Here is a 17551-nt window from a genome sequence, read left to right as displayed (position 1 = left end):
AACAAATATTTTTTAAATGAAATTATTAGCTTATGAAAGCTTTGTAACAGTCTTGAATAAAATAACATGGTTGGATATTTGAAGGAGAAAGAGAGACGTCCATTATAGATTTCCAAAGACACTCTTGTCTTCTTATCAATTAGAGACGTGATGACATTACAGAGTATTTTCAAGAGACCACGCTGTACTTGGAATGAATATATATTTTATTCAACTTTCCTCAATGACTTCTGAGTCTACAGCAAGTTCATTAATCACACTGACAACGTGCGTTCTGTGACGTCATGTGCAGACACTGCAGCCATCGACCACTGACACTTTGTGTAACACTGCATCGCCAAGCATCAGGTACTCATCAACGTAACCAGCACGTGCAGACTTGCTCACCCAGACAAAAGGATAGACGCCGTGCAACAGACTGCAAGAAACTGACGTCTGCTCCGGAAGTCTCACATTTCTGTTTGTTTTGTGGATGTACTCTGGGGTGACGCACAAGTCGATGTCGTGCGACGAGCGCACTAAAAGGTCAAGGTTACACGGGACCGGAACGAGTAAGTGTTCAAAGGGACGAAATCGTAGTGGGAAAACGTCTGTTTTCTTATAGATCAGATCGTGCTTCAGTCCCTTTGTTATGGCCCAGGCGTGGGTCTCGTCCTCGGCGTAAAAGAAAATGTCTAGATATGGAAATTTGAAGGGCTTGTCGGGAAAGGAACTCGCAGACGACATAAAAAATTTCCATTGACTTGCACGCGGAGCGTAGAGCTGAAAGCCTTCAATATTTCCCAGCGCGTCCCGAATTTCTCTCCACTGTCTGGAGCTCATGGCGATGTCAATGTCGTCGTCCCACGGGATGAGGCCGTGATGACGCAGCGCACCCATGAGAGACGCCTCTGTCATGAAATAAACAAGGTTTCGTTGACTGCAGGCGCGAACAAAAGTGTCCAGAGTAAAGACCAGACGTGCTGCCTCCACCGGCTCCAAGATGGGCTGGAATTGTTGAATCAGTTGAAAGGTTGAGTCCTGAAGGTCATTACTTGGTTGGAAACGTTTCACGAGGTCATGATACTGTTGGAACACGGCTTGACGTTCTAGAATAAGTTCTTCATACAGAGACAAATTGGGCTGTAGGAACAATATAGAACAGTTCAACTAATAATAAAATGCTAGGATTTTTTGTCATTGTTTGTAAATTTGTTCTGTCCGTCTAGATTTTAGATTTCTAAAAGTAAAATGAAATAAAAAACAACAACATTATTGTTGCCTGTTTGACTTTTTTAGAAAGTAAAGTTGTTGTTTTTTAGAAACAAATATGTAAAAATTTTATATTCATTCTCATTAATGTCTATATGAAAACTCTGGATGGAAATTATTGAACTATTCACTTGTCCTTTTTCACTTTGAATATTTTATCAAATAAATATCATTTTAAAAAGTAGCAGATTTTTTTTTTTTTTTTTATAAAACTAAGTCTTTTCTTATGTAGCTGACTGATGACGTGGTTAAAGAGACGTTCTTTTACTCTCGATGACTAGTGAGTACTAAACAAAATAAAGTACACTAGTCGGCCGGCGGCGTAGCATACGCCGCTATTTTTGCAGGGCCACTGCAAACTATGCGACCGCAGTGGGCCCCGCACTTGCATAGGACCCGCTCTAATTCAAGGTGTATAAATTATTAATTTAAACCATTTTATAACTTAAAACAGATTTCCCGCGCAATCCTGTCAATTTACCAGGAGCTCCTGAAAATCTCCCAAAATTGCAAAATATATATGAAAAAGTCCTCAAAATATACGGGAATATATAGAAAACAATGTGTCATTTTGGGGTGTCATTCAATATGGAAAACGCAAATCCTACGCGCTATAAATAAAAGCGGCATTATGCATTAGCCGTAATGGCGTAATCAGATGAACGAAGCTTCTCGCGCCTCAAACTAATGAAGAATTACTTGAGGTCAACAATTCTCAAAGATAGATTTAAACATTTGGTAATTGTTGCTATTGAGCGAGATCTATGTAGGAAACAGAATTATTATGATATACTGTATGACTTTGCTACACGCAAGGCTCGTGTAGTAATTCTGTGCGTAGTAAAGAATGAATAAAATGCATAGACGAATTTATTTTCTAATACAAACTCTTAAATTTCACTTATTGTCCGCTTCTCTACCCAAACTTGGCCCCGCGAAATGTGTTTCGAATAGGGCCCTACAATGCTTATGTCCGGCCCTGCTATTAGTGTTTGCAAAATGTTTGTTTGTAAAATGTTTTACATGTTTCGGATGTTCCTTCACAGTTGACGATAGTTTACTTCCTAGTACAAACTTCCCACAGGACGAAGGGGGATGGGAGCAGGCAGGGTTTGACAGTCCAGCGCGCAGCCAACCGTAGCCACCTGTGAATACTTGTTCCCCCACCCCCTCTTGTTTTCTCGTGGACTATCCGCAGAAATAAGAGAGTTATCTTTCCTTTACTTCTTGTTTAAACTCTTGAGGGAAGAAGAGAATTATATATATAGATTTTTTACAACGCCCCATTCCCCTCCGCCACCAAAAAAAAAAAAAAAGAATCCTGTTTACGTCCACGTATAAATCTACTCAGAGTATAGAAAATTCTAGTTTGATGATAGAGATCCAAACGAAAATAACAAAAATAAAATAAAATAAAATAAACAACACAAAGAAAACGATGGCTTAGACTAGAATACTGAATCTAGTTACAGATATAGATTTAATATTAATATTGTGTATCGATAAATGAAATATTTTTCTTCAATAATTTTAATAGTCCAGCCAATGATTTGTATTTTAGACGGTGCGCAATATATTCCTCCACATCTGTATACTTATTCAACTGAATACAAAGAAACATTGGAGTCGAGTGCGGAAATACCCGTTGAAACGTAGGCTATAGTCAAAGTACAAAATATTCAAAATACAAAGAAATATTTGAGTTGAGTGCGGGAAGATCCGCTGAACATGTTCAAGATAGCTAATAATTGCTAGATCATTTTATTTTAAGGTTATTATATTTTGAAAATTTATAACGGTCAAGCCACAGTTTTCACTTGGAGGCCAATTTCAAGTATTTTTTCCTCAAAGATCTAGGCCTACATAAAATGTCAAATTTTGAGGAAAATTGTTTGAACCGTTTTCGAAATTCGTGTCCATGTTCCTTCACTTAGTAGCCACGACAATTGTGCAATCTACTAAGAGAAATTGAAATGAACTAGTATTTTAAAAATATTTTATATTTGCAACAATTACCTATAGTCTGCCTAAATAACATCTTGTTAATTTGTTTAAAGGCAAGATTTAAAAATCCATACACATTGGCTCATGACTGGATAGTAGAAGAAAACGCAGGTACCATGGTGTGTCACTACGTCTGACCAGCAGGGCCCACCTACCAATTTGTGTGTGACACAATCTTTCCTTATACTTATTGTGCTTCCCCTAAATTTTTTTTTTCTTCAGATATTGACTGTGAAAACTTTGACCTTTTCAACTTTGAACTGCTTTACTTATTATTCTTCTAATCTTCAGCGGCCAAGCCTGTGGCTCTAAAAGTGCACAATGTATTTCATTTCATTGCATTAATTATTTGTACAAAGAAATGTTAATGAGCTTAAAATATTGTTATAACCATGGTCCCGCGCCGACACTGATGGTGCGTACCAACACACAGTTGAACCCGAGGAATAGATGACATATTGATTCCAGAGGAAAGACTGGTTTAGATCCGGCTAAAGTGATCTGCAGGTATTTTGGGAGTCTGAGCTGTCTGGGACTAAGAGCCATCCTACGTGCTACCAGGGAAACTGTATTGAGGACCTGGAGCGACATTGGGAAGTGTACTAGTGTTTAGGTAGAAATGGACTTGTAGAACTTAAAACTGCCTTTGACTTGATAGCTGAAGTCCATGTCTCACTGTGTATTTTAGAACTGTAAATAAATACATCCTCTATTATTTACCTCATTTCGTTGAGTGCTTGCCTTAGATTTGCCACAGTATTTTACACAATTGTACAAAGTTTGTTTTTTCTTAAACCTATCTTTGTATATATGTCTTTATCAGTCCGTCTGTCTGTCTGTCTTTTTATAATGTCATGTATGTATACATATTTTAGTTCTTACTTTCATTTGGTCAGATAAGTCGCCATATTCTGTCAATGGGTTATCCACGTCAAAATCTTGAAAGTCAGTGACCACCTGGTACAGATGACCAGTGTCCGTGTTTAGCCAGGCCGCGGGCACCAAACGTTCAATCCACACTGTCCACAGGACGTACAGTAAGATCAGGGTCAACAGACCAAATGTCGCCAACACTTTTATTTTCTTCAATCGTCGTTGACCCAGCATTGACCTGATGAAAGTATACATTTACATTCATTAAAATTAACACACATACACAGTAACCCATATACACGCATAGACCTATACACACATACACACTGACTTACGCATGCGCACACTGTTCTCTAAAGTGATCATCTTTTCAGACTAGTTGAAATTAACTATTTTTATTATTTTAATTAGTTTAGTTTTATTTAATGATATTTTATATAAGTGTAGTCCCCAGTGTTACAAGTCAACACTCTTGCTGGCAAAAAGGAGGAACTCCTCAATACTGTGAAGAGAGGAACGCTGAGCTGGTTCTGTCCTATTGTAAGACATGACTCGCTGCCAAACGTTCTTCAAGGTCCAGTGGACGGAGCGCGAAGCTGGCTGGACAACGTAAAAGACTGGGCCGGCCTCTCTAGTGATGTCCTGCTAAGAACAGCTGTTGACCTGGACAAATGGAGGGATTTGGTTAAACTGTCACAGCACCCCCCCCCCCCCTTTGGACGAAAGTCAAAGAACAGTTGAGAGTCCCATGTCCGGAAATTCAGAAGGCGTAGGTACTGGGCGGGATTTTTTTTATGGCGGTCGCTACCCTCTTTAAGTTTCAATATAAATAGACTTCATAAAATATTTCAAAGTCTAAAAACAAATCATTTTCACAGGAATAGAGTTCTTGGAACATTCATTAACAGGCTTTATTTTCTGTTAAATTTTTTTTGTTAGAATTGTGGCGGCCATCTTCAAGGGCAGGGCCGGTCTTAGGCTAATGCAACCAATGTGGCCGCAGTTTGCCCCGCACTTTCATAGGCCCCGCTAGAATTTTAGGTGTAAATTATTAAAATAAACCTTTTTAACTTAGAATTAAAGAGTTTCTGGAATTCTTCTGAAATTGTAAAATATACGTAAAAAGTCAAGAAAATCTCTTGAAATTATATAAATCTTCTGAAAACAGACAAAATTGTCATTTCTGGGTGTCATTCAATATGGAAAACGCCAATCCAACTAGCATTTTGAAAAAAAAATGGCATTGTCAGCTTTCATTTAAAAAAATGTAATAATAAGGCGAATTTTTACCAAAACAAGAAGTTCAAATTCTTTATTTACTTTAATAGTCACAAGCATACAAATATAGATCTAAATCTATCTCGACCTCTAAAAAAAACTACAAAAGCGATATTTTGCTAGTCGATAGTAAATCTAAAAGGCAGATCTGAATGTTTATCAGCTTTTTATTGAAAAACTACTATCTACTGTAATGCTAATTTGCCAGTGATTTTGTACTTAGTAAAAGAATGTATAAAATGCAAAGACGAATTTATTTTCTAGTACAAAATTTTAATTTTCAGTTATCCTTATCACAACTCAGAATAGGCCCCGCGCAATCCGTTTCGCATAGGGCCTCGCAACCTGTAGGACCGGCCCTGTTCAAGGGTGAGACCCTAGGCGGTTGCCTGCCGTGTACTAGAGTCTCTTGGAGGTTTCTTGTGTTCTACGTGTTTTCTTTATCTGTAAAACTCTGTGTGTGTGTGTGTGGGCATAGTAACAGTATACATTGACTATTTCTTTCTGTCGTGTTAAGATCTATACGTCGTATGTCACATGACTTCATTTTCCTTAGAGACTTGTAACCGTGTCACCTTTCTGATGGTCACCATCTTTCAACTTCCGGTTTCATTTTTCACGTTTCTTTCCAACTAGACGGATAGTACCCATGGCTTGCGGGCCTTAGTTTGAGTATTACTGATGTGATATACTGGATTGGATTTAGATCTATGTCAAACATGGAGAATGTTCCCTTCACATTGTGTTTTGTCAAGAAAATAAAAGTAGAGTGTGAAAATGGGTTTACCCGTTTTGTTAAAACGTTTCGTTCTTCAATAGAGATAAAATTATTATTTTAATTTTTTTTTTGAATTTGTAGGGCCCTCCAGTTGTGAGAGAGACAGTAAACATCTACTATAATCTCCGCCATGATCTAATGAGCTTTTATACCAAGTTTTATGAAGATAGATCAAACGGTTTTAATTTTTATCCTGGACATACACACATACACACACGTGTATACATATATAAATACACACATACACTTTACATTTGTTGATATATATATATTAAGAGATGACCAAAACGGATGCTACATGTCAACATTGGTGTTAGAGAAATAAACATTTTATAAACTTTTAAATATTGATTAATTACTTATTATTTAAGAAAGCTGGTGTACTAATCACTAGCGGATCCAGAACTTTGGAGTGGGGGGGGGGGGGGGGGCGATTTTTTTCCAAACCCTAACCCTAACGCCCAGTAAACCCTAACCCTATGCATAAACGTGCGTACAGCACACACACACACACACACACACATATATATATATATATATATATGTATATGTATATATGTGTATGTGTATGTGTATGTGTATGTGTATGTGTATGTGTATGTGTATGTATATGTGTATGTGTATGTGTATGTGTGTGTATATACATATATGAGAATAAAAATGCAGCATGTCTCAACCTTCGTCGAAAAACAAAACAACTGGGGGGGGGGGGGGGCAGCGCTATAAAGTTCCCTGGTGGGGTTTGGGGCGATGCCCCGACGCTAAAAGCGTTTTCTTGCATTCTTCACTGAAGAAACGCATTCTCCTGACCTAAAGCTCATCATTCATCCTATTAAAAAAGGACCTTTTGAATAATGTTGTACTTGAAAAATATTCTAATATGAATTTATAGGCCCTTAATACATTGCAAATAAAACCGATTTGTTCCTTGAAAAGATAAGATACCCCACATATTTAGATTTTGGCTTTGAGGATCGCCGCCGAAAAAAAAAAATTCGATAAATAATATTCAATAAAGTTGAAGTATAAATTGTGAGTTATAGTCCCAAATTTATTTAACTAGAAAAATATCAGATTGAGTAAAGGTTGTAAAGGTTATTTGGGTTTTGAACTCATCTCAATCATGACTCTTATACTAAAAAATTTCGTTTGAATTATAACTTTTCCAATGCAAAGTCTTTCTTAAAATAATTATGATAAATTCATGTGAAATTACATAAACTCTGTCTGGAAAAGGGAGGGGCGGTAGAGTGAAAACGATTAATCCTCGCTCCTTTAATAATTTCTGCTTAAGATTGCATTTGGCACTAAAGAATAGGGGTGGGGCGACTCGATATAAGAATTTAATTTATAGTATATATAAATTATATTAGTGACAGATTTTTTTAAATTTTGTAATTTCTTAACTATAATACAAAAAGAAAAAGTATTGGTTTGTCCGATGGGGGAAATGTACCCAGCTGGTACAACCCTTTTTCATTTAAATTTACTAATGATAAAATATGAGACAAGAGTGTGGTACGACATAATATACAATGGGTTCACATATCATTACGTAGTTTATATTATATAGATATTCGACTAATTTTGTTCACAAACTATAATTCTCCATAAAAATAGGATCGCCCCCCCCCCCCCCCACTCAGAAAGCTAGAGTGGGGAGGGCAGTACAGGCAATCGCCCTCCCCCCCCCCCCCCCCAACCACACCAAATCGGCCAAGATGCCAGAACGGAAGCGACATAATATAAAATGTATATATTAATTCAACTAATTTTGTTCACAAACTATGATTTCTCCATAAAAGTAGGACCCCCCCCCCCCCACACACACACTCAAAGGATTTAGGTGGGAAGGGCAGTAGAGATATTCGCCCCCCCCCCCCCCAATCGGCAAACAGGGAACGACATAATATAAAGATCGGTTAAAATATCAATAACAAGTTTTAATCATGGCCGAGGGGGGAGGGGCAATCGACCCCTACCGCCCACCCCACTGGATCCGCCAGTGGTACTAATCTTCTTACAAATTTCATACGCTCCTCTAAAAAAAAGCTAATTACGTAACATATTAAATGTTCATTTAGTCCTGCATATTTATTAGACTTAAACTCTACCGAGTCAAAAGTTATCCAGGCTAATTTAGGAAACACTTTAGTATAGTAGTTACATTGAACTAAATTGCCCTAGCATATAAAATAAAGAAATGTTCCTTTATCTCTGTGTCTGAATGCTTCTAAATAGCTTTTTTTTTTTTTGGCAGATGATGTAAAAGTCACCCTGTTTCTGTGGCCGACGGTTAACTAGGGTGTAATGTTACCAGCACGACAACCAACCCCCTTTACTTTACCCTAACTAATTTCAGGTACCAATTAGAGCTGGGTGGACTCAGAGGCGCCCAAAAGATCCCGAAATAAAAAAATCCGCGGTTCGGAAACCAAGCACTTTACCGTTCAGTAACCGCGCCTCAGTTTTTCTTTTAATTGCAAATTATTTTTGAAAAATAAAAAACATTACTTTAAAATAAAATGTAAAAGAGAGAAAACAAATTGTGGATACATTTTATCCTTTCTGATTTATACTTTCATGGTACTTCAGTCGTTGTAATACTGTGCCATGGTCCAGAGATGTACCTCTTGTAAATCCTTAATCTTTAATTGTGCTCATGTCTGTATACTGTCTCTGAATTAGTCTCTGAATTAGTCAATGTTCTCATTTGTAATAACATTAAGACCAGAATGCTGACGTGAATGTATTGATATGAGAATTTATATATAAATGTATCCTATTTATATGTCACAGAGGCAGGTAGTGACTACGGAAAAAAAAAAGAGTTCTTACTATTTCAATTAAAGAACACACATGACCTACCTTCAGTTGTAAGACACTTTAGTCACTATAGAAACTCAATTGACATACCTTCAGTTGTAAGACACTCTAGTCACTATAGAAACTCAATTGACATACCTTCAGTTGTAAGACACTATAGTCACCATAGAAACTCAATTGACCTACCTTCAGCTGTAAGACACTCTAGTCACTATAGAAACTCAATTGACATACCTTCAGCTGTAAGACACTCTAGTCACTATAGAAACTCAATTGACATACCTTCAGCTGTAAGACACTATAGTCACTATAGAAACTCAATTGACCTACCTTCAGCTGTAAGACACTCTAGTCACTATAGAAACTCAATTGACATACCTTCAGTTGTAAGACACTCTAGTCACTATAGAAACTCAATTGACATACCTTCAGTTGTAAGACACTATAGTCACTATAGAAACTCAATTGACCTACCTTCAGCTGTAAGACACTCTAGTCACTATAGAAACTCAATTGACATACCTTCAGTTGTAAGGCGCTATAGTCACTATAGAAACTCAATTGACATACCTTCAGCTGTAAGACACTCTAGTCACTATAGAAACTCAATTGACATACCTTCAGCTGTAAGACACTCTAGTCACTATAGAAACTCAATTGACATACCTTCAGCTGTAAGACACTCTAGTCACTATAGAAACTCAATTAACATACCTTCAGCTGTAAGACACTATAGTCACTATAGAAACTCAATTGACATACCTTCAGCTGTAAGACACTCTAGTCACTATAGAAACTCAATTGACATACCTTCAGCTGTAAGACACTATAGTCACTATAGAAACTCAATTGACCTACCTTCAGCTGTAAGACACTCTAGTCACTATAGAAACTCAATTGACATACCTTCAGCTGTAAGACACTATAGTCACTATAGAAACTCAATTGACATACCTTCAGCTGTAAGACACTCTAGTCACTATAGAAACTCAATTGACATACCTTCAGCTGTAAGACACTCTAGTCACTATAGAAACTCAATTGACCTACCTTCAGTTGTAAGACACTATAGTCACTATAGAAACTCAATTGACCTACCTTCAGCTGTAAGGCGCTATAGAAACAAAGAAACAATTATTTGACAACTTCACTTTAAAAAATGCAAACTATCAAAATGAGTCCTATCTTGTATATTCCCTATAAATAAACCATCACTAGAATTCACTAATAAGGGCAACCTGTGGCTACATTTCGCTTAGCTCTCAGGTATATACGAAACTACCGAGTGTATAGTGAACTGTTTGAAACTGTATTGACTCCAAACCTATTAAAACAAATTCTCATTTTGAATAAATTAGACTAGGTTACGTTTCACTTAATGACTGCGTGACCTGATCACAGATGGCAGTCTGCTAGAGTAATGTTGTGTTCAGGAAGCTTGTCCAGTATCATTGAAGTCGTTAGTTACATTCTTATTATACTAATATCTTTTTTTTATATATCATCTCACTCTGTCTCGTAAAAAGTGTGTACACGTTATTTCTCCGACACCCATTATCATTGTCATTATTAGTCAAAACTTGTTTAAAATGCACATCAGTGTATGACAAGACTTGCTGATATCGCAGTCTTCACACTCATCGTCTGTCCACTGGAATGTATTGTAGACTTGGACTGCTTCGTAGTTGATAACATGTGGTAACGTTGTGGATTGTATTTCTTTACTTTTAGTATCAAGTCCACTTGTTATGGTGTAAATTTGAAACGACTGTTTAAAACTTCTCCATTTTTTCTGTAACATTTTCATTAAATTCCAGCAGTTGTGGCGGATGGAGTCGGTCCATCTGACACCATGTAATAGTAGGCTAGTAGAGACTAACAAACACTTTCTTGTCTGTTTAAATGCTGCTTTATTCATGTAAGATCGTCCATATATATAGGCCTAAAAGTAATTCAATTATCCCCCTTATCTGTTAATTAGCACATTCTATCGACATGCCAGCAATGTGGGTTATTGGGTTACAATAACAGGATGGGCCAGACAAAACAATAACATTTACTATCACAACTTACATTGCATAAAATGTATTAAATGTGTGTAGGCTATGTTGAACATTCCCAATCAGTCATTGAATGCATTTATTGTAAGGTATAGGATAGAAAAAAAATGTTTTAAGGGTCATTAACATGTTTATCATAATAATAATTATAATTAGGCAATGTCTTAGATTAACAAAAAAAAAAAAAATCAATTACGACAAGGTTACGAAGACAGTTTGTGTGGAAACACAAACTCAAAATCGACCCCCCAAGTGGTCCACCCAGGCAGGTAAAAAGGCAGATTTCAATATTTCAGAAAGCACATCAGAATTAAATTCTATCAAAGACAAATGACAGAGAAGAATGGAGAAAGAAGGTTGACAGATCTTGTGTGGTGCCCCAGCTGTCCAGCAGACCAAAGGATAGGTGAAAGTGAATGTTAAGTTAGATGTGTACCTGGCCTAACTAATGTCTTATAATGAATATCTAATTGATCTAATTGTTTTGTAAAGTGTCAATCTCTTATTCAAAGCCTCAATAAAGAAAAAAACATTTTCGTAAAAAAAATCCTTTAGTTCAGTTTTTAATTTGCATAGTACAAATCTACTGTTCACGAGATAATATGAAAACCTACTCACTAATTGTTGTTTTAAAGTATGCTCAACTTATATGCATACTAAATAGTGTTTTTTTTCTCTTAAAAAAAGTAAACATTATTTTTGGGTAAACTTAGTAGTTAGTAGGACAGAACTTACATAACGTAGCAATAAAAATGTAAAAAAAATATTTTTTTTTTACAAAAAGTATAAAACCATTTGCATAAATATGCTAAAAATATGTTAAATTGTAATTACCCCTACCGGTACTAAAGAGCCACGCGTATTTGTTACTATTAATAGTGAATAGTTGTAAAAGTAGTGCATTTTTATGAAAAAACTGCTTGCATAAAAGATTTGAAAAATTAGATTTTTCGCTTTTAGAAAAGAAAAAAAGTAACCGTTGCATCAGAACTTTGAATGGACTAAAATATTATGATGTAAGATTTTCACTATCTTTTCTAGCTTACGAGATCTAAACGGGACGAACGGACGGACAGACATTTCACACAAAACTAATAGCTTCTTTTCCCCTTTCGGGGGCCGCTAATAAAATCCAACCAGATATCCCATTCAAGCATGAAATAGCGTTAATCAAAAACAATAGGTACAAATATTATTAATCGCACAGATTTATTGTTTTTGGTCTAGATCTATTCCTTATTTAATGACATGACTGAATACAAAAATAATGGATACAATTACACTTCGTATATGCTTTTGTTTATTTAAAAAGTATGTTTTATTTTTATCTTATGGTTTTCTTTCTTTAATGTTGAGTTGGGATAACAAGTCACCCCACATTTAGTATATTATATTAGTAAGGGGAAATATATTGTTTTCATTGTAAATCAAAATAATTTTTAAAATCCTTTTGTGACAAGGACCCTTTGATTACTATTTACGTATATACAGAGTATGTACTCTGTACAATGTGTAGATTGACATTGTAACACTTGCACACTACAGTAGCTGTGATAAGAATGAAGAACAATTTTTGACCTGCTCATAAGTCTAGTTTATTTCTTGTACTTTTAGAATTGTGTTCTGTTAACTTCACACATGTTTCTGAATTTTTCTTTACCGATTCCCAAAATGTGGTGCCCCCCCCCTCCCCCAGATCTGCCGCCCTTGGCTATAGCCCACTAAACCCATTTATAAATCCACCCCTGGGTGGTCTACTACGTAATTATTACAGTAGTTCGTGGAACACTTATCCAGGCCTCGCGGAACTCTGGGGTTCCGCGGAACACAGTTTGGGAAACACTAAATTAATTAATCTACATGTCCCTAAGATCTTAATTTGAAATAATTGCATAGATGCAATATTGACCTGGTGAAGATAGACCCACCCGACAAGTAATGATGTGATCCGCCCATGTGATCACGATGTCTAAACAGAATGACGTATGCAATCTTTATGAAATGATTTAGTTTTTTTTTTAATTTGAATAACTGACATTCATTCAGTGAATCTTCAAACTGGTTGAGATACAGCGATTCATGTTACACTACGCTAATACAAAAATAAAATAGTTTCCATATAAATAAGTTCAACTTTAAAGGAACGCCTGATGTGTTCAGTTTTAAACACTTTATGTATGTGTGTGTGTATTTCAAAATGCTGAAGAAAAAAAAATTAAATCTTTGAGATGGAAGTTGTAAAAGCTTAAGAATCTTGTTCCATCTATTGGCACCAGTGACTGCGTGCTTCCTACTTTATTGATACCATAATGCACAGCATCTAATACCTGAGTTCTCTTTCTTTCATTCACAACAAAAACTAAAAAATTTTTTTTGACCAATTAAGATATAGACGAAAGTTTTGGACATCTGACTCCTCTTTTCCATACTTATTACTACCTTATTTCATCAGTGGACATAGCTTCGGAAAAGATAAGTGTATTTTCGGTACTCTCTTGTATCGAGTCAAGACTTCACCTAGACGAGTCTGAATTCATTTAGGTCTTTGACACTTTCATAGATGAATGTTACAAAAAACTACAAACACCTAGCATCACACTCATATATAATTGTAAAGGTAACCATGTCATTACTCATATGTGGGAACTGAAAATGAAACCAATGGGAATGATTTCTTGTTTTTAATATTTAAATGAAGAAAACTGTTTGTAAGTGTGAATAAAGATTGAATTTCATTTCGATGTTTTCAGATTTAAAAATCCTTTCTCCTGGCGTGTACAACGCCTTTTTGTCTTGTAGCAAGAATGTCAGGTCAATATATACATTTGTTTTCTTTCAGAACGCACTATACATCCTAGTAAAAAAAAAAAGTCTAGGGCCATATTAGGTCTTCTAATAAAAAGGTAGCGCTGGTCAATAGTATTATGTAACGGAAATAGAACAAGAAAATCCGAAAGAATCACATTAGCGGAGACGTTTTGAAATGTTTTCTTCAAAAAGTTTTGACCCATATTGTTGTATACGCCTATTGCAAAAAAAAAAAAAGGTCTACATTTGACGAGGTCCTTTTAGAAGATGGAACGACGTCTTCTCTTATTTAAGATATTTTAAATTAATTTTTTAAACATTGGTAATTATGTTATTTTAATAATATTTAGACATGGAATAATAACTACAATGAAAATAAAACTTTGTTTTACAATATACACAAATTTAACTTGCTTAATCCACAGCCATTTAAAATATAAGTGAAAATGTTTTAAAACATGACTTTTTTATTACTAGATCTACTTACAGGGCGATCTTTTCGTGACTAAACAATAATAGTTCTATGAAGTAAGTTAAAACTTATAAGAAAAAAAAAATGTGTTGACTGATCTGCATCTGTGATTGTTATTCAAAACAAATAGGCCTACTACAAAAGACGGTGAAAATTCAAGTCCAGAAATGAGTAGGCGGCGTCTATGAAAAATCCCCTGGCAATCCCTCGGGCATTGCTCTATTTTTTTGTATAATAAAAAAATAAAATAACTTCTTATGTACGAATATCGTTTTTTAAAAAAAATACGTTTTTAAAGGCTAATGGAATCATTAGAATTCATATAAAATATTTAAATATTTAAGAGTTTTTTTTTTATTAAAGTAAACTTTAAAAAAAAAGTTAACCTTGGAATAATGATTTGGAAGCCCCTTACATTCGGCCGCCTGCGTGCAATACACACATTACACGATAGGTAGTGGTGACCCTGTTAGTATGTAACAAAATTACATGTAGTATCTTTGAAATCATGTTTTTACAATGGTAGAAATTATACAAATATCATATGGAGATTTTTTTTTAAAAGTTTATAATATTAGTAAAGCATATGTAACTGTTGTCTTTAAAAAAACATACTTATCAGTTTCAAAATATTTTTATTACATTCAGTGGATCACTAACAATTACAATAATTATAACAGATTTCGTTTTTAGAAGACCAAAAGTAATCGTTGCACCTATCTCCAGCCCAGTGCTATGTTGATAAAATCAAATCCTTGTAAGAGAATTTAAATCCGAGAATTAAACGTGACTGACAGACAGAGGGACAAACAGCACAAAACATACAACAATCTTTCTCTCTGGGGTCTCTAATACAACATCTATTTTAGTTTTGTATCGTAGTGAGAGTAACCGGAGCCGAGCGATAAATACAAAAACATTTAAAGGGACATAAACACAAAAATAAACTTTGCTTGTTGAATAAAGCGTTTACTTGCCCTTGTTTCGTTGTGCTAAATTTCATTTCGGCTGTGCAATTCAAAGAAACAAAATTCGTTGAATCAACACTTGTCCAATGTAAAACAAGAAAAGCTAGGTCATTAATTTTCAAACAAAATATCTTAGCCAGTCTAACACATCCATTCGTAAGTTCCTATATGATTGTTTTCAGTTCCATCATTGGAAGAAGCATATCTGTCTATTTTTCTTTATATTCTTTGCACTTAGATAGATTTTATATTATATCACAATGGCCCTGATGGGTTAAGTCATTCCTAATTGTCCCACTTGCCTCGGAAAAAAAAATAAAAAAAAAATGTTCTCAGGAATCTTTCAAGGACTATCTATTCCTCTACCCAACTAAAACCTAAATGGGATGCTTGATAATAATGTAATACTAATCTTATCTCCCCCAAAAGAGTCCATGTAACAATCTCTGACTATTATTCGACTTTTCAAGTCTATGTTGAACAACTTATAGACTTTATGTGGATTGTTTGGAATAAAATTAAAAAGAAAACCTCACCCCCACCCCCGAAAACAGCTCTAGAAAAACAAAGTTTAGATCTAGATCAGCGGTTCTCAACCTTTTTAGTTCAGCGTCCCCTTTTTACTATTCCCAACAATGCGGCGACCCCCAACAGTAATGTTATTTTCGTTCCTATACATAAGTAACTTGTGCTGTCGCTCATGCTATACAAATGTCATCCACATGTGAATATGTGTTATGTATAACCAAAGTTTAATGTTTCATCACAAAACAATATGTCATTGCCGTATGTACATGAAATAGATATTTCTCCATATACCTAAATTTCAAATAATTGAAATGTTATGGAGTGCATTTATTAACATTTCAATTTGGTATCCATCATATTCATGTTCAATTCGAATGTGACAATTTCAAAAGCATGACGGAGCTCGGATAGTGATTGGGCTAAGAGTAAAAACTAAATGGCTACAATTGTTGTGTCAGTGTGACATTGTTTCTGTTTCTGCAAATTTAGAATTCTTGGGACAGTCTTTGGAAGATCATTATCAAATCTTTTCTGTAATTCGCCATAAGTCAACTAATAAGCTGGAACAACATGTATGTCATATTTGGAAAGTATGTTGAAATGTCGTCCGCAAGCCTTCACAAAATGTTCTTTTCACAGATGATTATTTGATTCGTATGTCAGGCTCAATGTCATTTTCTTCACAGAGAGTAGATACGATTAGCAACATGGAAATAGTATTTTTGTCCAATTTTATTGTCTATTTAAAGTTTCGGATTTTGTCCAGACTTATCGAGCTAGTTGGATTAGATCGCCTGTAGAATCAACTTTCTGGTCTACATTTCGTGTTGCAGTCATTTCAATGGGCTTGAAACAGAGAAACTCCGGACTTTTAGATCATTCACTTTGAAATTACTTGGTCTCCATGTCGGCAAAGTTCGGAGTGTTGAATATCAAACTAACTTTGCAGTTATCTAAGTTACACACATGTTATTTAAGTTACATAGATGTTATCTAAGTTACATAGATTCTGCTTACAGCACTTCGTGACAAATGACGCACTGTGATTTTTAAATATATTCTTGTACTATGAAAACACTGTTGGGTTGTAAATAATTAATGTTGCACATAGTGCCTTTGTAGTCTTCTGTGGTAGAACCATTTTATGGGTTCTTCAATTCTGACACTATTTTACTTTACTACACGGACTATTAAACGCTAACCTTTAAACTTACAATCACTTTTCACTTCCGTCAGGACGTTGCAACAACAAAAAAATATCTGTGATTCCGCATTTATTGACATCAATTGAAACGGTTAAAGCACATACATGCTGCGACAATTACAATGTTTAAAATCATTCTGATTGAGTTTTTGTGTGACAAAAAAAAGGTCCGCGACTGAGACATCTTACTTATCAAAAAGAATATTTTTAAGGATCAATAAAGCAGTCTTAGTCTTAGTCTTAGTCTTAAAAAGATCGCGCCCATTACAGACGTCCGTGCGTAATTTGTACGCTTAATAATATTGAACAGTGCTGCCTCTTTATTATAAGACGTAATATGGCCCATGACTTTATTAAAATAAAGATGAATTGTGCGTTCTCAAAGAGAACACATTAATGTTTGGTCTTTTTTTAATAGTCTCTCATCTTACTACGAGAAAAAGAAAAAGGCGATGTCATCAGGAAAAAGAATTTCGGAAGTTGAAACGCCAGAATACCCTT

General features: G+C 35.3%; 1 protein-coding gene across 1 annotated transcript; it reads right to left on the bottom strand.

Annotated features, from left to right (window-relative positions):
* Positions 1 to 282: 282 nt before the first annotated feature.
* LOC106078005 (uncharacterized) lies at positions 283 to 4494 on the bottom strand. The gene is made up of 3 exons (XM_056018575.1): positions 4460 to 4494; positions 4138 to 4366; positions 283 to 1122 (listed from the first exon to the last, which is right to left on the bottom strand). Exons 1-3 carry the CDS (start codon positions 4492 to 4494, stop codon positions 283 to 285), a joined length of 1104 nt encoding a protein of 367 aa, XP_055874550.1.
* Positions 4495 to 17551: the final 13057 nt, after the last annotated feature.

The sequence above is a fragment of the Biomphalaria glabrata genome, chromosome 1 (assembly GCF_947242115.1).
Source record: "Biomphalaria glabrata chromosome 1, xgBioGlab47.1, whole genome shotgun sequence".
Lineage (NCBI taxonomy): Eukaryota > Metazoa > Mollusca > Gastropoda > Planorbidae > Biomphalaria > Biomphalaria glabrata.
The sequence above is the reverse complement of the archived record's forward strand: the minus strand, read 5'-3'. Positions and strand labels throughout refer to the sequence as shown.